Genomic DNA, 21,053 nt, shown 5'->3' with positions numbered 1-21,053 from the left:
TGCGCTGCAGATTCAATAAAATTAATTTTATTCCTGTTTCAGTTAAACTTTTAAATAGCACCAGATAGCAACAGGCTGAGCAATTATCGAATACCGATATCAAGAAATGTAAGGAGATGATGGAAGACTGCATTGCAGTGTGGGTCTAATGTGTGTCCTGCCCACTTGGTTATTTTGCACGGTATTGAATCAGGCTATTTTGACTGTAATATTTGCCATACATTTGATTGTGGTGATACTTTTTATTTGTACTTACAGTACTGTGATGCACTTGTTGTCTGTTTTTACAGTATTAATGTGTATGTATGTGAATGTTTTTATGGCTGCAGGATTGGTTTCGAGTTTAGATCGGGCCCCAAAAAACCAAGGCCGACCCAACCCGACATTTAGATTTTGATATTTCTAGTATTTATGTAATGTAATGTAATGTAATTATATAACAATGGAAAAAACCTCACCTCCCAGTGGCTGAAGACCAGCTGTGGACTGGCCAATCCGCTGGTCCTCTTGCGAATCTCGTCGGCGAAGCCAAAGCTCTCGGCCACGGGGAGGACGGCTTTGATGATGAACATGTCCGTCCCTTCCTTCATCTCCTCCAGGAGGACACGGCCCTCTCGCTTCCCCAGCACGCCGTACACCCGGCCTGGGAGAGGAGAGAGAGAGAGAGGGGGGGTTAACTCACACCCGGCCTGGGAGAGGAGAGAGAGAGGGGGTTAACTCACACCCGGCCTGGGAGAGGAGAGAGAGAGGGAGAGAGAGAGATGGGGTTAACTCACACCCGGCCTGGGAGAGGAGAGAGAGAGAGAGAGAGAGATGGGGTTAACTCACACCCGGCCTGGGAGAGGAGAGAGAGAGAGGGTTAACTCACACCTGGCCTGGGAGAGGAGAGAGAGAGAGGGTTAACTCACACCCGGCCTGGGAGAGGAGAGAGAGAGAGAGAGAGAGAGAGGGGGTTAACTCACACCCGGCCTGGGAGAGGAGAGAGAGAGAGAGGGGGTTAACTCACACCCGGCCTGGGAGAGGAGAGAGAGAGAGAGATGGGGTTAACTCACACCCGGCCTGGGAGAGGAGAGAGAGAGAGAGGGGGTTAACTCACACCCGGCCTGGGAGAGGAGAGAGAGAGAGATGGGGTTAACTCACACCTGGCCTGGGAGAGGAGAGAGAGAGAGAGAGGGTTAACTCACACCTGGCCTGGGAGAGGAGAGAGAGAGATGGGGTTAACTCACACCTGGCCTGGGAGAGGAGAGAGAGAGAGATGGGGTTAACTCACACCCGGCCTGAGAGAGGAGAGAGAGAGAGAGATGGGGTTAACTCACACCCGGCCTGAGAGAGGAGAGGGGGTTAACTCACACCCGGCCTGAGAGAGGAGAGAGAGAGAGAGATGGGGTTAACTCACACCCGGCCTGAGAGAGGGGGGGGGGGGTTAACTCACACCCGGCCTGGGAGAGGAGAGAGAGAGAGATGGGGTTAACTCACACCAGGCCTGGGAGAGGAGAGAGAGGGGGGGGGGTTAACTCACACCCGGCCTGGGAGAGGAGAGAGAGAGAGATGGGGTTAACTCACACCAGGCCTGGGAGAGGAGAGAGAGAGGGGGGGGGGGGGTTAACTCACACCAGGCCTGGGAGAGGAGAGAGAGAGAGAGATGGGGTTAACTCACACCAGGCCTGGGAGAGGAGAGAGAGAGAGATGGGGTTAACTCACACCTGGCCTGGGAGAGGAGAGAGAGAGAGAGGGGGTTAACTCACACCTGGCCTGGGAGAGGAGAGAGAGGGGGTTAACTCACACCCGGCCTGGGAGAGGAGAGAGAGAGAGATGGGGTTAACTCACACCTGGCCTGGGAGAGGAGAGAGAGAGAGAGATGGGGTTAACTCACACCTGGCCTGGGAGAGGAGAGAGAGAGAGAGAGGGGATTAACTCACACCCGGCCTGGGAGAGGAGAGAGAGAGAGAGATGGGGTTAACTCACACCCGCCTGGGAGAGGAGAGAGAGAGAGATGGGGTTAACTCACACCCGGCCTGGGAGAGGAGAGAGAGAGAGATGGGGTTAACTCACACCTGGCCTGGGAGAGGAGAGAGAGAGAGATGGGGTTAACTCACACCCGGCCTGGGAGAGGAGAGAGAGAGAGAGAGAGGGGGTTAACTCACACCCGGCCTGGGAGAGGAGAGAGAGAGAGAGATGGGGTTAACTCACACCTGGCCTGGGAGAGGAGAGAGAGAGAGATGGGGTTAACTCACACCCGGCCTGGGAGAGGAGAGAGAGAGAGAGAGGGGGTTAACTCACACCTGGCCTGGGAGAGGAGAGAGAGAGGGGGTTAACTCACACCCGGCCTGGGAGAGGAGAGAGAGAGAGATGGGGTTAACTCACACCTGGCCTGGGAGAGGAGAGAGAGAGAGAGATGGGGTTAACTCACACCCGGCCTGGGAGAGGAGAGAGAGAGAGAGAGGGGGTTAACTCACACCTGGCCTGGGAGAGGAGAGAGAGAGAGATGGGGTTAACTCACACCTGGCCTGGGAGAGGAGAGAGAGAGAGAGAGGGGGTTAACTCACACCCGGCCTGGGAGAGGAGAGAGAGAGAGAGAGGGGATTAACTCACACCTGGCCTGGGAGAGGAGAGAGTCTGAGGCTGTCTCTCTCCGAGCAAGATGACGGAGAAGTAACGTTAAACATTTTAAAATGTGTGGATAGACTTCAGTAGAATCAATGTGGACGATGCAGCACGTTGCTTGAAACATGAGGAGCGATATTATTATATTATTTGTTATATTTTGTGAGTCATATTGATGAATGCACCACCCAATTCAATAAAGTAATTTCTGTTGGTAATTTGTTGGTTTATTTTTAATCAAGTGCCGTTATCGTTGACACAAAGTACATGATTTAGTACTGATACCGGTTAGTTCTTTGTTTGACAAATGGGGCATTTAAAATAGAGTACATTAGATACAGTAATTCTCCAGCCATCCAGGTAATACCCCACCCAAAAAAAAAGTGCGACAAAATCATGCGCTGGTGTGACCAACTGAAAAACACACACACACACACACACACACACACACACACACACACACACACACACACACACACACACACACACACACAATCTCAACCATCCATGCTCAGCCACACACTATGGTGTGGACGATCAACCAGGGGATAATTGTCTAAAGCAGCAGCACTCTGTTAACAGTCTATATGTGGCCAGCTATTAACACACAATCCAATGATGCAGCTATTGATTATATTTACTTAGACACATACACACACACACACACGCACACGCACACACACGCACACAATCTAATATAGTACATATTGATCAGCCTAATCAATAGGTCTGTATGCATTGCAAACAGTGTTAGCCCCTAAGTGGATAAACATCTACAGTAGTAGATGCAATCACAGCAGCAGGTCTGATCAATGTGACCATGCTCTGGGTAGAACCTGTGCTGATACAGTACATAGAGGAGCAACACACTGAACCTGTGCTGATACAGAACATGGAGGAGCAACACACTGAACCTGTGCTGATACAGTACATGGATGAGCAACACACTGAAACAAAAGAGCTAATTAGAGATTTACTGGTGCTGATAACAGGCTAAAACAAGCAGCAGCCTCTGAGGATCCCCCCCCCCCAAACTCAAACGTGATCCTGGGAGCCGTGTTGTTGTCTAACATGTGAGGAAGACAAGAACAATCACTTGCTTTTCCTGTTGTCTTCACACATAAAAAAGATGTTAAATCCTAAAATGGATTATGAGAAAATTGGACTATATCTCAGTTATGTTTTCCAAAGAGCCTCGGAACAAACGGCATAAACCCACACTATTAAGTCAAACGAATGGATCCCATTAGAAGGTAATTAAAATGTAGACTCGGGAGTGGTACCGGTGCATTTTCAAATGACACCAGCAGCACAAAAGTGCAAAAAGTCATCGGATGTCTCTGGATATGTTGTCAGATAACAGCTCCCTTAACAGGCCCGTTTTCATTGGGCTGACGAAGCACTTCTTTGTCTAACGAGCTGCTGCAGCTGCTAACAAGCCTGGAGATATTGTTTACCAAAAACACACTAAACGCCATTTCAAGCCTCATTTTAGATCTTAATGGCTTTCAGAGGACAACAATTTAAGGCCTGTTTTTGGAGCATTCGTCGAGGCTGTAGGGGCTGGAAGCTGTTGGGCCGGTCACTCCGGTCACGCTCTGGTGCTGACATGACCCAACTTGACGTTTCCCGCGGGGCGTTTGGCCTCTCCGAGCGGGCAGAACTGAACTACTGACGTGTCCAGATTTTGTTTGCGAGTAACGGGCAGCAAGCGAGTGGGAGTTCTCACCGTCTCTCCAAGCTCACAACGTTTAATTAGCGAGCAGGTCGAGCGACCTGAGAGGGAGATCGCCCGCTTTGCCTCGACGCCGGCGACTGTCAGACATTTCCATTCCTGTGGATTTCCAATTGAGAAACTAATTAAATTGTAGAGAAAGTAAACGGGGGCAGCAGGGTGGCCTCCTAGTGTTAGGAGATGATATTGAGATGAGAGGGATACAGATTCAATCGCGGTTAAAAAGCCAATATGTGTGCATGAACAGAAGAAATGAGTCCCTGAGTGAGAAAGTGAACGCCTGTCATCTGTGTGTGTTCTGTAATACAGAGGAGCTAAGTCACCAGTTTCTCTGTGCTCACTGGAAAGGCCATTTTCAACAAGCATGAGGATTACTGGAGCCAATCCCTGTCCAGTATTTGTTTGTATGCTGTGATTGGCTAGTTATGTTCTAAATAACCCTGATTGGTTGCGTTGGAATTTTTAATGAGGCAGAAGGAGTCAGTTTTAAGGATGTTAACAAGATAATTTAACTTTTTAGTGTAGGAAAAACCGTCGGACATAAAATGATAATTCAAATTAGAGTATTTTATATACATCTTAAAACACGACTTTGGGGGGGGGGGGTGTTTAAGCGACAGTGTCTTACCCAGCACCTCGGCGGTGGCCATGATGTCACAGGTGTACATGGCAGCCATGAGCCTCTGGGGCTGGGCCTGGAAGGCGTGGCGGCACGCCTCCTTCATACCGGCGATCAGCTGGCCGGAGACGGGCCCGTAGCGGACCTCGCGGGAGGCGGGGTCCTCCTCCGGGGGGGAGGAGTCCTGCTGCTGGTGCTGGTGCTGTGGCTGTGGAGAGGAGGAGCCCTGGATGTCCCATCGCTCCACGGAGAAGCACACGCCCATCAGGGGCTCCTCACACAGGGGCCCCGACAGAGTGGCCAGCTGGAAGCCGCTCACCATGCTGTTGTCAAAGTCTCGCAGAGCAGCGGCAGGCTGGCCTCCAGGCTCCAGACACTGCCACACCGACGGCCGCTGGTAGCCCTCCACGCGGTTCAGCAGGATGTTGGGCCCGTACCTGAACACAATGCAGTCATGACGTTTTTATCCCGGGCAGTTAGAGCTGCCACGATTAATCGATTAGTCGATCGACAGAAAATTAATCGACAACTATTTTGATGATCGAGTAATCGTTTTGAGGACAATTTTAAGAGAAAAGGTCTAAATTCTCTGATTCCAGCTTCTTAAATGTGAATAATTTCTGGTTTCTTTACTCCTGTGTGACAGTAAACTGATATTATCTTTGAGCTGTGGACAAAACAAGATATTTGAGGGGGTCCTCTTGGACTTTGGGAAACACTGATCGTCATTTGCTACCATTTTATAGACCAAACAACTAATCGATTAATCGAGAAAATAATCGACAGATTACTCGATTATGAAAATAATCGATTATATATAATAACCCTGAGTCACTGCTTTTTCTCTTCTTTTTTCCGTGTCACCCCCCCCCCCCCCCTTTCTTCCCAATTGTAGTTGGCCAATGCCCCCTGCTGTCCGGGTCATTGCTCCACCCCCTCTTGCTCCTCCTCCGATACATGTGCAGTCGCCAGTCACTTCTTTTCACCTGACAGCGAGGTGTTCCACCGGCAGGACGTAGCGCGTGGGAGGACCACACTATTCCCCAGGTTCCCCTTCCCCCCAAACAGGCGTCTCGACCAACCAGAGGAGACACTAGTGCAGCGACCAGGACACATACCCTTAATCCGGCCAGTTGTGCCTGTATGGACGCCTGACCCAGCCGGAGGTAACACGGGGGCTCGAACCCGCAACCCTCGTGTTGGTAGGCAGGGAATCTACCGCTGCACTACCCGGATGCCTGAGTCATTTTTTTTTTTACATTCAGACCACTGATGTATAGAATGATTCTTAAAACTTTGTTTTCAAGAAGAAAGATGTATTCTGGTTTGCACCCCGCATGGTTTAGATTTTCCCAGAAACTTGAGATCCCCTTCCCTAAGTGGACAAACAAGCACAGAAATGATATGTTGTTTTCACCCAAATAAACAAGTTGGTTTAAGCGTTTAAATGGCTACCAGCAAGAGGGCTGTGCTGAACGGATTATAAACCCTTTCATACTTTCATAATGGGAAAGAGTCCATGTGAACCAGCAGCTATTATTATCATGATCAGTGTCAGACCTGCGCGGTCCGAAGGCCCAGATGCTCTCCACGGCGTTCCTCCACTTCCTCCCCTGCAGCAGGCTCTCCAGCTGGGCCTTCAGGCCGGCGATGGCCTCCAAGGTCCTGGGGCTCACCTCCAGACTCCGCCCCTCCCTCAAGGACATATTCACCTGCTCCAGGGTGCGGACCAGCTCCGCACTGCCCTCCAACAGACGCGTCACCTCTGAGAGGAAATACAGAAATGAAGTATAATAAGAGTATCTACAGAGGACTCCCCTGTTGCGTCATAGCGAGTTCTCACTCGCTCGACTCAAAACAGCTGTTAGTCGCTAACTAGGCGATAATGTCGTCGGAGTGGATTTGCAACCCAGAAGCAAGGGGAAGAGAACAACGTGTTTATCTGTTTATTATCAGGTTTGCCACGTTACATTTAGGGATGCACCAATCCACTTTTTTCACTTCCGATCCGATTCCGATACCTGAATTTGGATATCTGCCGATACCGATATTATGCCGATACCAATATTTTTCTTGAGTATAGGCAAAGATTTGGCCAATTAAAGTTTTTTTTTAAAATATACCTTGCAAAAAGCAGACAAAATTAAGAAAATATACAAGGCAAAGAAGGATACTATTATACATTATTATACAAATTACGGCCAGCTGTGCGCTGGAATTGCAAAAAATAATAATAATAATAATAAAAAAATAAAAAAATAAAAAAATCCAATTCCGTTCTGATCCGATCCGTGAATTAGTGCCATATCGGCACCCGATACCAATATTGGATTGGCCCCATCACTAGTTACATTGAGACAGGAGTTGAGCTTAATGAACTTTTAGCTTCCCTGGTGTGTGTGTGTGTGTGTGTGTGTGTGTATGTGTGTGTGTGTCCCAGTCTTACCCTGGGGCAGGGGGATGGCCCGCACACCCACAGTGGCCAGTCTGTTGGGGGTGGTGAGGCTGACCAGACCACTGGGGTCCAGATGGAGGGTGTCGGATACACGGCCATGAGGCGCCTCTTCTTTTACCTGGCAACACACACGCACGCACGCACACACGCACACACACACACACACACGCACGCATGCGCGCGCACACACACACACATTTTAGAGACATAAATATGTACCGTTTTCCTAATTCCGCTTGAGGCAGGTTAGCTTCGGCCCCTGAATGACAGTGTTTAGTGCTGACCCATAAACTGGTAGTCTGAGAGTTCCTCATAAAAAAGTAATAATATATGTATATACAGTGTTGGGCAAGTTACTTTCAAAATGTAATATACTACATATTACTACGGTAGTTACTTTCATTTGAAAGTAATAAGTCACTTTACAATATTACTGCCTGTGTAGAGTAACTCGTTACTTATTACACTACTTTTGCATTACTTTCACTGTAATAAGAGAATGACATCGCCGCCCCGGAACATCCCGAAAAAATAATTTCAACCGTTTTGAAGTCAGTGTAAACAATCCAAAATTATTTTCCTTTGTTATTGTCATCTATAGTGGTTATTTGCATAAAAACACACAGTTTGATTAGGATTATCATTTAAATATGTGCTTTGATTAAAAGAAAATAACAAAATTTGTAACTTGAGTTACTTGACAAAGTAACTGGTATACTATTACTGAAATCCTACAAGTAATAAGTTATATTACTGAGTTACTGCTAAAAGTAATATATTACATGTACTATGTTACTTCTTGTAATGAGTTACCCCCAACACTGTATATATATATATATATATATATATATATATATATATATATACACACAAGTTCTTCATCTTTGTCACTATGCACTCACTCATTACTGTGGTGTTTCTGTGCATGTCAATCAAACAGTGTGTCCAGTATGTCTTTTTCCTTAGACTTTCTGTTGATGCAGTTTGAGTTTCTGTAGGTGGCGCTCTTTTCTCTTTGGCCACTCACCTGGTGAATGATGGCCACTTTGTGCTGCCTGCCCAAATCCTCGTTGACCATGTCCACCTTCGGAGGACGCACCAGCGTCTCTCTGAATGGAATGATGGGCTCCGACACGCTGATCTCAATGTTAGCAAACCTTCACAAAGACAACATGAAAATCCTGTTGAGAATGATGACAGGTACCCATGCCGTCAGGTTAGATGATGAGACATCAACAGGTCTCAATCGTCCGTGTCATAATATAATCCTTCCTTCTCTACTATAATTGGAGAGCTGTCTGTCCGTTTGGAGTTTGGAGTTGCAAGGTGCACCGTTGCTCCGATGGCCTCCGAAATTTGCCAAAAGAATTGCTCACGGATGACATCACTGATGACATCACTGACTGACTCACAACCCTGAGGACAAATTACATCATCAGTGGCAGCCAGATGACAGATGACATCAGTAGCACTTTGCACTTGTTTCATGTGCTAAATAAAATAAAATAAAATCAATGAATGAAAGAAAGTCGATGCAACAACTGAGAACATATTTCCATTGCCTTTTAAGTAATTGTTTATTGACTGCAGTCTTTAGATTGCAATGGGAACTACAGTCGTTTTTTTGGCAGCATAGTCTCGGCCAGAGATCAACTAGAAGGCACAAGAGGAAGGTGCAAACCTCAACCAACATTGACCAATTCTGAAGAATTGCTGTTATACCTAAAGTCATGACTACGATATCTTAAATGTTCAGTTAATTGATTCTTGACCGTGCAGACATGATACCCGAAGGATTTGGAATCAAGTTTCTATCTCTGTTCGTATCATCAGTTCTGACCACAAAAATAGAATATTCTAATGATGGAAACCCCAGATCCGGATCACCACCGAAACCAAATCAATTGTTCCTCGGCCCGAGGCTTATCTGTCCACCAAATCTAATGGAAATCCATTGCAACGTTTTTGAGATAGAGACAGAGAAACAAACAGGGGGAAAACAAACCTCCCCAGCAGAGATAACAAGACACCGCGGCAGATATACAGTATGAGTGAACTACTTTCCTTTTATACTCCCCAAATAAAAGACATTAGATTAGACGTGCTGCCAGCCATACAGAGCCAAGCTTAATATAATTCTCATGTGTTTTGCTCCGTCTCGCTTTTAAATCTGTCCTGGAGGAGTCACGGCTTTAGAAACAACTCGGGGAAGACTAAATCCATATGGGATGCAGTAACTATTAATATGACCAATGATACACTTTGTGGGCTGCTCAACCCATTGACAAACTGCTTACACAGGTTTAAGGCTTGCCTCTTACACCAGCTGTTGAGTACAACTACCTTTTCAAACTGGGCCTAATGGACATAATAATTGAATATGATTAATAATTGATTTACATATCGCTTTACATATCGGGGGAGGGTGTGGGGCTCAACTTGACCACCGCCGATGTGTAGCACCCACCTGGGTGATGCACGGCAGCCGGTTTGCACCAGAATGAGGGATGATTAGGTGGCCATGATTGAAGGAAGGCCTGTATGGGAATTTAGCCAGGGCAAGGAGGTTACACCTCGTTAGTTACGGTATCCACGGGAATAAACACTCAATTGTGATTGGTCGTTGGTTCAATCTCCGGGACCAACAGGATAAATCTGGGTGTGGAAAGTGAAAAAGCAGTGCTTGCCCCTCCCTCATTACCACCACTGAGGTGCCCTTGAGCAAGGCCCTTAACCCCCTAACCGCTGGAGCTGATCAGTGGCCAGCAGATCAGACTGTGGTTGTACTGGTCAGCTTCCAGGTATGAAGAATGTGTGAGAATGTGAACAGGCCACACCTGAAAAAGAGAGCACTGCTCTCAGTAAGATTCCCCCTCTATAAATAAAGGTAAAATAAATAAATCTAATAAAATCACCAAGCAACATGGACCCAAAAGGTAAGGTACATCGCCAATTGCTGTTTTGTTTTTTAATCTAGAACCTATTAAGCTGTGTTTTGACTAGGAATCTTCACAGTTAGTTGTGATGTTTCACACCACTCTGTACTTGTTAACATGTACTTGCTAATCTGTACTTGTTAACATTTTGGTATAAAAAGTTCCGGCTGACAACAGATTTTCCCCGTGCACAGAGACAGTTTGTTTTTGAAAAGCTCGGGGGAATAGGGTTTATCTGCACGGTCGATGGATGTCCGCTCAGAACAACACATTGATGGACCAAATGTTGCAGTGCAATATCGCCAAACTGGTTTACACACAACCTGCTCAGAAGGTCATGTGAATACCTCTTACCTCCAATATAGGTGATTCTAATCTTTTGACTTGAACTGAATGATTACATGGTCCTCTATGTACTGAGAACATTTTACAATCCCCTGGGGTTTATGAGACCTTTTTAAAACCCCATTGGAAAAAAAAAATCAGTGGTCGTCAGTCTAAAAACAAGGTTGGCTTTCCTAAAACTTGTAATATAATGTGTATATAAAATATAAGAATATCGGCCGATATATCGTTATCGGATTTTTGTTACTCCCTAACATCGGTATTGGCATCGGCCCCAAAAATCCAGTATCAGTACCTATTTGATGGTAGGAGCTGTGTCCTGATTCGTCGACGTCATCAACTATGAAATGTCGTAATGTAAAGATAATACAGTATAGCTCCGTCCCAATATGAGACTTCAAAATAAAACTTTTTAATGCCTTCTGTGTGCTGTATTAGACTTGTGTAGAATGGCTTTTATTTTGGAGGGGGAAATCCGACCGGAAGTCTTGTTGTTGTTCTCGCTAGCGGAAGCCGGCCAGTTAGTGAAGATGGCTGCGCCCGTCATAGCATGGATTGTTATTCCCAAGCGACAGGACAACCTGCAACTACAAAACCTCGTCCACGATCATCTAAACTAAAGTGTGGGAGTATTTTAGACCGGGACCCAACAATGTGCTCCTCTGTAACGTTAACTCCTAACCGCAATCTTATGTACAACTGAAGCAAAAGCACTCGTGTCAAGATGGGCAGCAGACAGCAGCGTAGGTCAGCAAGCTCGGATTAGCAACTAACTGCCTGCCTGCCTGTCTGTCTGTATTAGGGGGTTTATTGCCCAACACAGACGCACCTCGACTGACCCGGGGTCACTAGTTCATTCCTAAAAAGACCAGCATTACTTTCAAACACGGAGAGGAAAACGGACACACGCGCACGAGCTCGTCTCTAACTGTCTAATCCAGTTATAGAGACATAACATCAGAAAACAGGTCAGGTCAGCCAAATCAGTCAGTGTCCCCGGCTCGCCTCGCCTCGCTCCCTCCCTCCCTCCCTCTCTCCTGCAGGAACACTCACAGTGTCTGTGTTGATCTGCACCCTAAAGAACATCTACACTTACATTTCCTTGTATGCAAAAGACATCAAGAAGGGCAGGTCTAGATTTATACAGTAAACTTAATCCAGATCCAAATACCGGTACTATGTCCAAGAATTTATTCGGAATTTAGGAACTCTGAGACTAGTTTCACAGCTCTCCCTCTCTCTCTCTCAAGGTTTGTTGATTTTTCCAATGCTCTCTCTCGCATGTTGTGAAAGCATGACTGTGCATACAGGAAATGGATGTTTTTTGCGGCAACATTAAAATAGGGGCAATTTGGAGGTTTCCGGCTGCAAACGGACTCGAAAAGCTCAAGTGAACTCTGTCTCCTTCTGTGGATCTCCAAACGGCAGCGAGTCATCAGCTAATCACATTACACAGTGCAGCGTCAGATGACTTGGCTGTTGATCCAGTTCTGAGGACAAAGAGAGAGAGAGAGAGAGAGAGAGAGAGCGAGAGAGAGCGAGAGAGAGAGAGAGAGAGAGAGCGAGAGAGAATCCCCAAGTGTGTTGTGATGTCAAAGTCTCGTGCCGCGTGAGTGGCCGAGCTGCGTTGACCTCATTCTGAGCATGCCGTGTGATTGGACGCAGGCCAGTAATGTCACAAAGGGGTCAGGCCGGTATCAGCGCTTCAGCCCTTTCCACCATCCATCCAGCCAATCAGCTCCAGCTAGTCTGCTTGCTAATTACCCAGCCAATCAGCCGGCCAGTGGACTAGCTAGGCAGCCAGTCATAAAGCCGAGCAGCCAGTCAGTCAGTCAGTCAGTCAGACAGGCCCTGCCCTCTCTTCCTGTCTCTGTCTGGCCTGGCTCTAAACATAGCAGCAGCATTAGATAATGGATATGGCCTCCTTTCTTCACATGGACCCACACAGATATGAGAGAGAGGAAGCCATCCTTATACATTTCACTAACATCCACATGACAAATAGCAGCTTATTCCCAAATGATGCGGGACACAGCAAAAATAGCAACTTGTAAAAAAAAAAAAAAAAAAAAAAGTTGGGTATCAAATTATTTTCTTCTGAATGTGTCTGTCTATTTTTATCTCTATATATATAGTACTAGACTCCATTCCTAGGCTCGCCCGCCCTGCAGCTCAGCCACAGCTCGGCTGCTGCGCGGCCTCGCCTGCCCTATTGGCGCGCGGGTGTGTGTGTGTGTTGCTCACAAAATGTTATTGCCCTTAAGTTTGTATGCGCGCGGGTGTGTGTGTGCCCTTTAAGTTTACATCCATCAGTCTTATGACATCACTGATTACATCATCAGTGTCTTATGACATCACTGATGACATCATCAGTGGGACAAAAATTTAAACAGAACAGAGCCGACATTGCCAAATTTGTCCCACTGATGATGTCAGTGATGTCATAAGGGGGCACACACACACACACACACACACACACACACAAGGAGGCATTGTGGCATCACTGATGATGTCATCAGTGATGTCATAAGACTGATGATGTAATCAGTGATGTCATAAGACTGATGATGTCATCAGTGATGTCATAAGGGGGCGCACACACACAGGGGCATTGTGACATCACTGATGATGTCATCAGTGATGTCATAAGGGGGCGCACACACACACACCTGCGCGCATGTAAACTTAAGGGCAATAGGGAGCGGCAGGAATGAGTCCGGAAATCATCGATGCTAACAGTCCTGGTTCTTCACTGTTTTCGCCTATGGGAGTTTTGAATGGGTTTTTGGCACGATGCTTCTAATAATCTCTCTGGGCAACGAGAGTTTTGAAGCTTTTACGTGCCGTTAAAAGGGCGGCTAGCTAGCAAACGGCTAAATGAGACTACACTGTTGAGTCGATGGGGATATTATACGTCAATAACGTCACCACTTCAAAGGACGAACACGGAAATTCTCTTTCCCTCACCTGGTTCAGCCCGGGGTAATCGGTGCACACATCCAATAACAGTCCAGGTTGAGCGCTGACGTGACGTGGAAACCTATGCGACAGTGTGTAGTTCTGGATTAGCTTAGCTCGAGCTTTTTACTTCTAGGGCTCGCATTTACGCTACAAAACTCATGAAAGTGGTCCTCATGTGTGAAGATTATCCGACTGAACTCTGGTTCGCGTTTCATTAAGCCAGCATTGCCCAGAGAGATTATTAGAAGCATCGCGGCAAAAACCCATTCAAAAATCCCATAGACAGAAACAGTGAAGAACCAGGAAGTCCGGGACTTCCGCGTTCTGACTACAAAAATACGTCATCCCTGCGGCTCTCTATAACATTTTGTGAGCAACACACACACCCGTGTGCGCCAATAGGGCAGGCAGGCAGGGCCAGCTCGGCAAGCAGCAGGGCAGGCGAGCTGTATATATACAGTATTATACAGTATATATACAGTATATATACAGTATTACAGGGGTGGCCAAACTACGGCCCGCGGGCCAACAGCGGCCCGCTGCCCGTTTTTAAGTGGCCCGCCATGAATTTAGCACACACAAAAACGTTTTTCCGTTTTTCTGTTTTAAAGTTTAAAACAGAAAACGAAAAAACGAAAACTGGAAAAAAACGGAAAAACAAAAAAATTAAGAAAAAGACACAAAGAAACTGATTCCCCCCCATTTCATTTTTTCAATTTAAAACCATTGAAAATGGGTTATACTTGAGTACCCTGACCTGGTCTATTTATTTTTAAACATTTTTAATACTGAATGAATGTTTAATACTAATGTTATGTTACATTATCTCTGTCTTAACCTGTTGGCACAGGAAAATAATTTGAAAACATACAGAAATACCCATTGTAATAGGTGAGCACATCAATAAACTATGTGTCATATATTTATATAGGTAGACATTCAATTTTGATGGCACATGGGGTTTTCTGGTCCAATTTGTTTGCCGCGAAAACTGCCGCGCTTAATATTGTTCGGCCCGCGACTCCTTATATTTTTCTGTTTGCGGCCCACAACCCAAAAAGTTTGGCCACCTCTGCTGTAGACAGTCCAAGTATCAGAGTTGGTTTTGTGTGTGTGTGTGTGTGTGTGTGTGTGTGTGTGTGTGTGTGTGTGTGTGTGTGTGTGTGTGTGTACAAACACCAGCCATGCAGAAAGTCATCGTTGACCTCGTTCTGCCCACGCCTGCCTGCTAGTGGTCCTCTGTCTAGTTCCTCCATGTTGCTCCTCTTTGCTCTGCTCTCCTCCTCTAATCTAGCCTGTAGCTTTTAATTCACATGCTTCTTTCAGCTCTGAAACGTGTAGGATTTAAACGATGAAATTGGTTCTGGTGTCTCTTTCTCATGTCTGATGCCAAACACTGCTTCACTAATTACTACATGCAAAAGGGACAGCAGCGAACTCAGGAAGAGTGCAGAGTCAGTGTTCTGGAGTTGTGTGTGTGTGTGTGTGTGTGTGTGTGTGTGTGTGTGTGTGTCTGTGTGTGTGTGTCTGTGTGTGTGTGTGTGTGTGTGTGTGTGTGTGTGTGTGTGTGTGTCTGTGTGTGTGTGTGTGTGTGTGTGTGTGTGTGTGTGTGTGTGTTGAGAGAGAATGAGAGTGTGAGGGAGAGAGCTACACTTGGGATTGTTATGTGTGTTTGGAAAACGCCAGACCAAGACTCTGTTTGTACTTTGTACCACACAGCAGTCGCACGCAGACAGAGACACTCACAGACACAGACGCGCACACACACACACACACACACACACACACACACACACACACACACACACACACACACACACACACACACACACACACACGTGTGCCTGTGGCTAAGGAGGTAGAGTGGGTCATCCACTAATCAGAAGGTCGGTGGTTCGATGCCCAGCGCCTCCAGTCTGCATGTCGAAGTGTCCTTGGGCAAGATACTGAACCCCAAATTGCTCCTGATGTTTGTGCCAGCACCCTGAGTGGTAGTCTCAACGCCAGACCCATGAGAGTTCTTACACTGATACACTACATTACTGCATGCTCTCTGGGTCTGGGACACTTTCCCTCAGAGGGCTGGTTATGGGAGGGAACCATTCACTTGGCCAGTCATATGCCAGTGATGGCTTCAGTCCTCTCCAATCAGTAACGACTTTGCGATCAGACGACACGTCTTGAGTCTGGGGAGAGACTACCTGAGTGGTAGCCTGCTGCCATCGGTGTATGAATGTGTGTGTGAATGGGTGAATGTAGGCATGGGTAAAGCGCTTTGAGTGGTAGGTAATGCAGTCCACACACACACACACACACACACACACACACACACACACACACACACGTGCATCCTTTCAAACTGACAGTCTTGCTTGCTCCAGCATCCTGATAATGCATTTTTGGCGAGTACAGTACATGACTATCTGGGCTGCCTGCCAGCTGGTGATTTGTGTACGCTACCATGTTGGATTAGAGAGATCAAGTTTATTTCCACCTTTGAGAGTTTCTATATGTGGAACATTTACAGTTTGTTGTTAATGTGGCCAAATATTTCTCCTGCCAACTCCAGAGCGTGTTTGGGTGATTGGGTAATGGTACATAACAATGGATGCCACGCTATTTGTAGTTTTTTTTTTTTAATTCTTTGTACAATTAAGCTATAAGGTCAGAAATCATCATTTTGTGTTTGGTCTTTTTCACACATGATAGGTTGTCTGATCTCTGATGAAGAAAAACAAATCGATAATTCAGTCACCAGCCGCTTCTTCTCACCAGCAGGATGGACCGCATGGGAGGATCACACTATTCCACCCCCCCACCCCGAACAGGCTTCCCGACCGACCAGAGGGGGCACTAGTGCAGCGACCAGGACTCGTACCCAACTGGCTTCCCCGCCCGCAGGCGCAGACACATTGTGTCTGTAGGTACGTACGTCTGACCAAGCCGGAGGTACCGCTGCAGGGACTTGAACCCGGGTCTCCGCGGTGGTAGGAGAGCGCTGTTACCTCGACACTACACCAGACGCCCCCAAATCAGCCATGTTCCTCTAAATTACTCCAGATTAATGACCTCTGTCTATATTATTTACAAACAGGGATGAATCAGATTGGCTCTAGATATTGGATCAGGTTGCATCTCGTCGGCTTGCTCCTGTTACTGTATAAACTTGGACTCTGCTAAAGCAAAACAACCCGTCCCCTGGAAAAGGCTCCTTCAGACGTCACTTGAGATCCCTCTGACACAACGCTGCCTTATTGGAGGAGAAGAACAGAAGAGAATTCTACTCGCAAAAGGACTGAGTGGTAGGACATATTAGGGAGCGACCTTTATATGAAGTTCTTTTTTGCATAAGCCATGTCTCCACTCTCACCAGGCTCAAAAGATCCTTCCTAAGCTGCCTCCTTCCTCCCTGACGTGGATTTGATAGGTGAAACCAATAAAGGATCAGAGCTTTCACTCGTTCGTCACCTGCTCGCTCTATTGCTCGCGTGCAATATATCGCACGCCCGGCGCGAGAGACTCAGGGACGGGGGGAGCACACAATGCAAACACACACAAACAACCCGCCGCACCGATCTCATATAACGTGTTATTAGCATTTCGGCAGCAGAGCCGGCGTAGGCGCCGCTCTGACTTTCATGAAGATTGATTGATTTCTCGGCCTCCAGCTGAGACGAACGAGCGGAGGCGAAGCAGCGACTCGTCGTCATGAATAAATAGATGCTATCAATAAACTCATAAATATTACACGTCACTTCACAATGCTAAACACAACATGCACTGTCTGTCGAGCGGTGAATGGGGACACGCACGAGACGATTTGACGACAATGCGCAGGCGATCTGCGGGATAGTCAACAAATGTGGCCGGCAGTTCTGCACACTTGCTCGCTAATAGATGTCTAACTGGATATCATTCACATAATATAGAATACTTTTTTTATATAGAGAGGCAAGGTGGAACGTCACTTCCTGCTTCAGTACTGTAGTAACTGTACCAGAGATTTTCATTCACCATTTATTTTCCCATAGACATTTCGTAAAATGCTTATAAAAAAAGAGTTGTACTTGTTCAAAACAAATGGTACAGATATATTTAGAAACAGGAGAGATCGCATAACATTTCACCAAAAATGTTAAAAAGAAATGTTGTTTTTTTTGGTCCCATGTCGAAGTTGTCCCATGTTTTAAATATCTGGGAGTGAACACAACCAGTACAGTGAAGAAGGCCAACCAACGCCTCTACTTCCTGAGGAGGTTGAAGCGTGCTGGCACCTCATCTCCTTCTACAGGTGTGTGGTGGAGAGCGTCCTCACCTCCTGCATCACTGTGTGGTGGAGAGCGTCCTCACCTCCTGCATCACTGTGTGGTATGGCAGCTGCTCTGCCGCAGATAAACAAGCACTGCAGCGTGTGGTCAAAACCACACAGAAGATCATTGGCTGCAGCCTGCCAACCATCAGTGACATCTTCCAGGACAGATGCAGGAATAAAGCTGTGACAATCATGAAGGACTGCACCCACCTCTCCCACCCTCTCCCCTCTGGTAGGAGGCTACGCAGCATCAAAGCCAGAAGCACCAGGCTCAAGAATAGCTTCTTTCCGGTGGCTGTGAGAATTATGAACAATGTATAACGTTGCTTACTTTAGTTTTCACGTATCTAATTATATACATATATATTATCTTTTATATATAGTACATAGTATGTATTATATCTATATATGTATCTAAACTGCTGCTCGTATAATGTAATGCTGCTACCTCTTATAACGTTTTACCTTATTTTCACGTATCTAATTATATACATATATATTATCTTTTATATATAGGACATAGCATGTATTATATCTATATATGTATATATCTAAACTGCTGCTCCTGAAATGAACTGCTGCCACATTCTTTGCACCTTAATGCCGCCAGCTGTAAGCGTAACAAAATGCACTTTAAGTGGCTCCTATGTTGAGCCAACACATTGCACCTTAAATGTCTCCCTTGCTCTTACATCAGGTACTATGTTTTTATGTTGTTTCTATATTTTTCTCCTTTTAGTACTGTTAGCTGATTTTATTTTATCCTAGGTATAGTTGATATATCTACCAGGACCTTGAGTTTGTATTTCATTCCCTTCCATGTATAGCTGAACCGTTTGGCTTGACCAAGTAAAACTCTTCTTATAAGCATTTTAGGAAATGTCTATGGGAAAATTAATTGCGGAAGAAAATCTCTGGTATAGTGCTGAAGCAGGAAGTGACGTTCACTTTGCCTCTCTATATATTATATATATATATATATATATATATATATATATATATATATATATATATATATATATATATATATATAATACACCAATCAGTCAGGTTGTTACATAAAAACGGGGCAATGGTACTTTGATGGATGAGATAAATGACAGATGTATTCTCCTTTAATCAATACATGAGATTTACAATGCAAACATATGCAGATGAGATGTGGAACAAGGTTAGGCTGAAGGGCAGCAGGGGGCGCCGTCCATGTCTACGGGGAATTAACTCATCTATCTCCACCCACCACCAGCCTTTCACCATGTGGTGGAGCTGGTGAAGAACTGTTCATCATCATCTGCCAAAATGACGCCTCCCACACATTTGGCTTGAAACCTATGCAATATATACAGTATATATGGGACCTGCATCCACATGGGTGTGGTTATGAAGGCTGTTATCAATGGTGTGTGGTGTGTGTCAGAGGGTGGCGCTATGGCCATTAGTCTCCATGCTGCCTGTATATAAGCAGTAATGTCTGCCTGCCTTGCAGCCCGTCTACTGTACCTGTAGGAATGGGTACAATCAATCAATCAATCAATCAATCAATCAATAAAAAAATACAAATACAAGTAAAAACCCAGGAGGCCTAGTGTAGAAACGTACTGAGAAACCTCCCTCCCTGTTGCCGTGTCCTCAACTGACCAAATGAATCAGATGCAGAACAGAGGCAGCAGTCAATAGTAATCATAGCCAGATAATGATGCTGCTGAAATTGGAAAAACGGTTCAACTTCTCTGATTACTGCAGACATTAGCTATCGTTTGCTGCGGACGATGTGTTCGATCTCTCAGTGACCGCAACGCGCACGCACTAAGTTTAACAGATATATTCAAATCACAGTGAATCATCCAAAACATACACACAAGGTAAGACATGGAGGAGAAGGTGAATCTATAAGCAGATACCGCCTCCCATTAATTCCTATGTTAAAGCTGCCTGAGGCGAATTAGAATTAGAATGTATATGCAAAACATATATACATTATATGCAAAACAGTTGGTCTTATCAGGCTAAATGACAAAGTGTGGCTGCAACAGTGAAGTGTCCCACTCACTGAGTTGCTGTAGAATATCCCTATTCCCCCAAATTAATGAAAGTCTATTGTTGTATATGTTGGTCACTGGAGGGAAATCCTCTCCACACAAGAAGTGATGACAACAAGAACTTCTCCTCAACAGCAGTGACTGAGCCTGCGTCCAGAGAGAGCTCAACTCACCAGCAATGGCTGAACCTCTTCAGCGCACGCACCTCAGAAACCTGGGCGTCATTTTCGACCAAGCAATGCACCTGGACAAGCATGTCAAATCCCTCACCCGCACCTGTGTCTTTCACCTTAGAAATATTGCAAAACTCCGGTCCATCATATCACACACCGAACTGGAAATGTCTGTACATGCTTTCATCGCATCCAGACTTGATTACTGTAATTCACTGTTCACCTGCCTCAACAAATCTTCTGTCAACCAACTCCAGTTCATTCAAAACACCGCTGCCAGACTGCTCACTAAGTCAAAGAAATCATGTCACATCACCTCCATCCTTGCCGCCCTGCACTGGCTCCCTGTACAATTCAGAATACACACTTCAAACTCCTCATTTTCACTCACAGAGCCCTCCATGGTCACGCCCCCTCCTACATCTCAGACCTCATCCTCCCATTACTCCTCCAGCCGCTCACTGAGGTCATCTGACCAGGTGCTCCTGGTCCCCAGGACCAAACTCAAAACAATAGGGGACCGAGCCTTTGGGGTGACGGACCCAAGGCTCTGGAATGCCCTCCCCCTGACCCCCTGGCCCCTCCCCCTGGCCCTGCAAACCGTCCTAACTGAAAGCCTTTTTAAAAAACAACTAAAGACTCACTTCTACAGACAGGCTTTTGGCAATCTATAATCAATCACTGCTTTTACTTTTTATTTGTCGTATCTGTTGTTTTATCCCATGCTTTTATTTTTTACTTATTATCTTATTGCACTGTATTGTTGTGTCTTGCCTTGCTTTTCCTACCTATGTAAAGCACTCTGTGCATTTGTGCTGTGAAGGGCGCTATATAAATAAAGTTTGACTTACTTACTTACTTTACTTCACCACCT

At 46.0% G+C, this 21,053-nt stretch overlaps 1 protein-coding gene and 1 pseudogene across 2 annotated transcripts in view; one reads left to right on the top strand and one right to left on the bottom strand.

Annotated features, from left to right (window-relative positions):
- The window catches only part of LOC310799849, a 449,550-nt pseudogene that overhangs the window by 167,355 nt on the left and 261,142 nt on the right, over nucleotides 1–21,053 (top strand). The window lies entirely within an intron of this gene.
- efl1 (elongation factor like GTPase 1) overlaps nucleotides 1–21,053 on the bottom strand; it is a 137,398-nt gene that overhangs the window by 16,046 nt on the left and 100,299 nt on the right. Inside the window, exons 19-23 of the mRNA XM_083662225.1 lie at nucleotides 8,441–8,570; nucleotides 7,405–7,531; nucleotides 6,519–6,723; nucleotides 4,968–5,395; nucleotides 459–643 (exon numbers count right to left, since the gene is read on the bottom strand). Coding sequence (XP_083518351.1) covers nucleotides 459–643; nucleotides 4,968–5,395; nucleotides 6,519–6,723; nucleotides 7,405–7,531; nucleotides 8,441–8,570 — 1,075 coding nt within the window. The remainder of the gene's footprint in view (nucleotides 1–458; nucleotides 644–4,967; nucleotides 5,396–6,518; nucleotides 6,724–7,404; nucleotides 7,532–8,440; nucleotides 8,571–21,053) is intronic.

This window comes from Poromitra crassiceps (genome assembly GCF_964638095.1).
Source record: "Poromitra crassiceps genome assembly, chromosome: 28".
Classification (NCBI taxonomy): Eukaryota; Metazoa; Chordata; class Actinopteri; order Beryciformes; family Melamphaidae; genus Poromitra; species Poromitra crassiceps.
The sequence above is the reverse complement of the archived record's forward strand: the minus strand, read 5'-3'. Positions and strand labels throughout refer to the sequence as shown.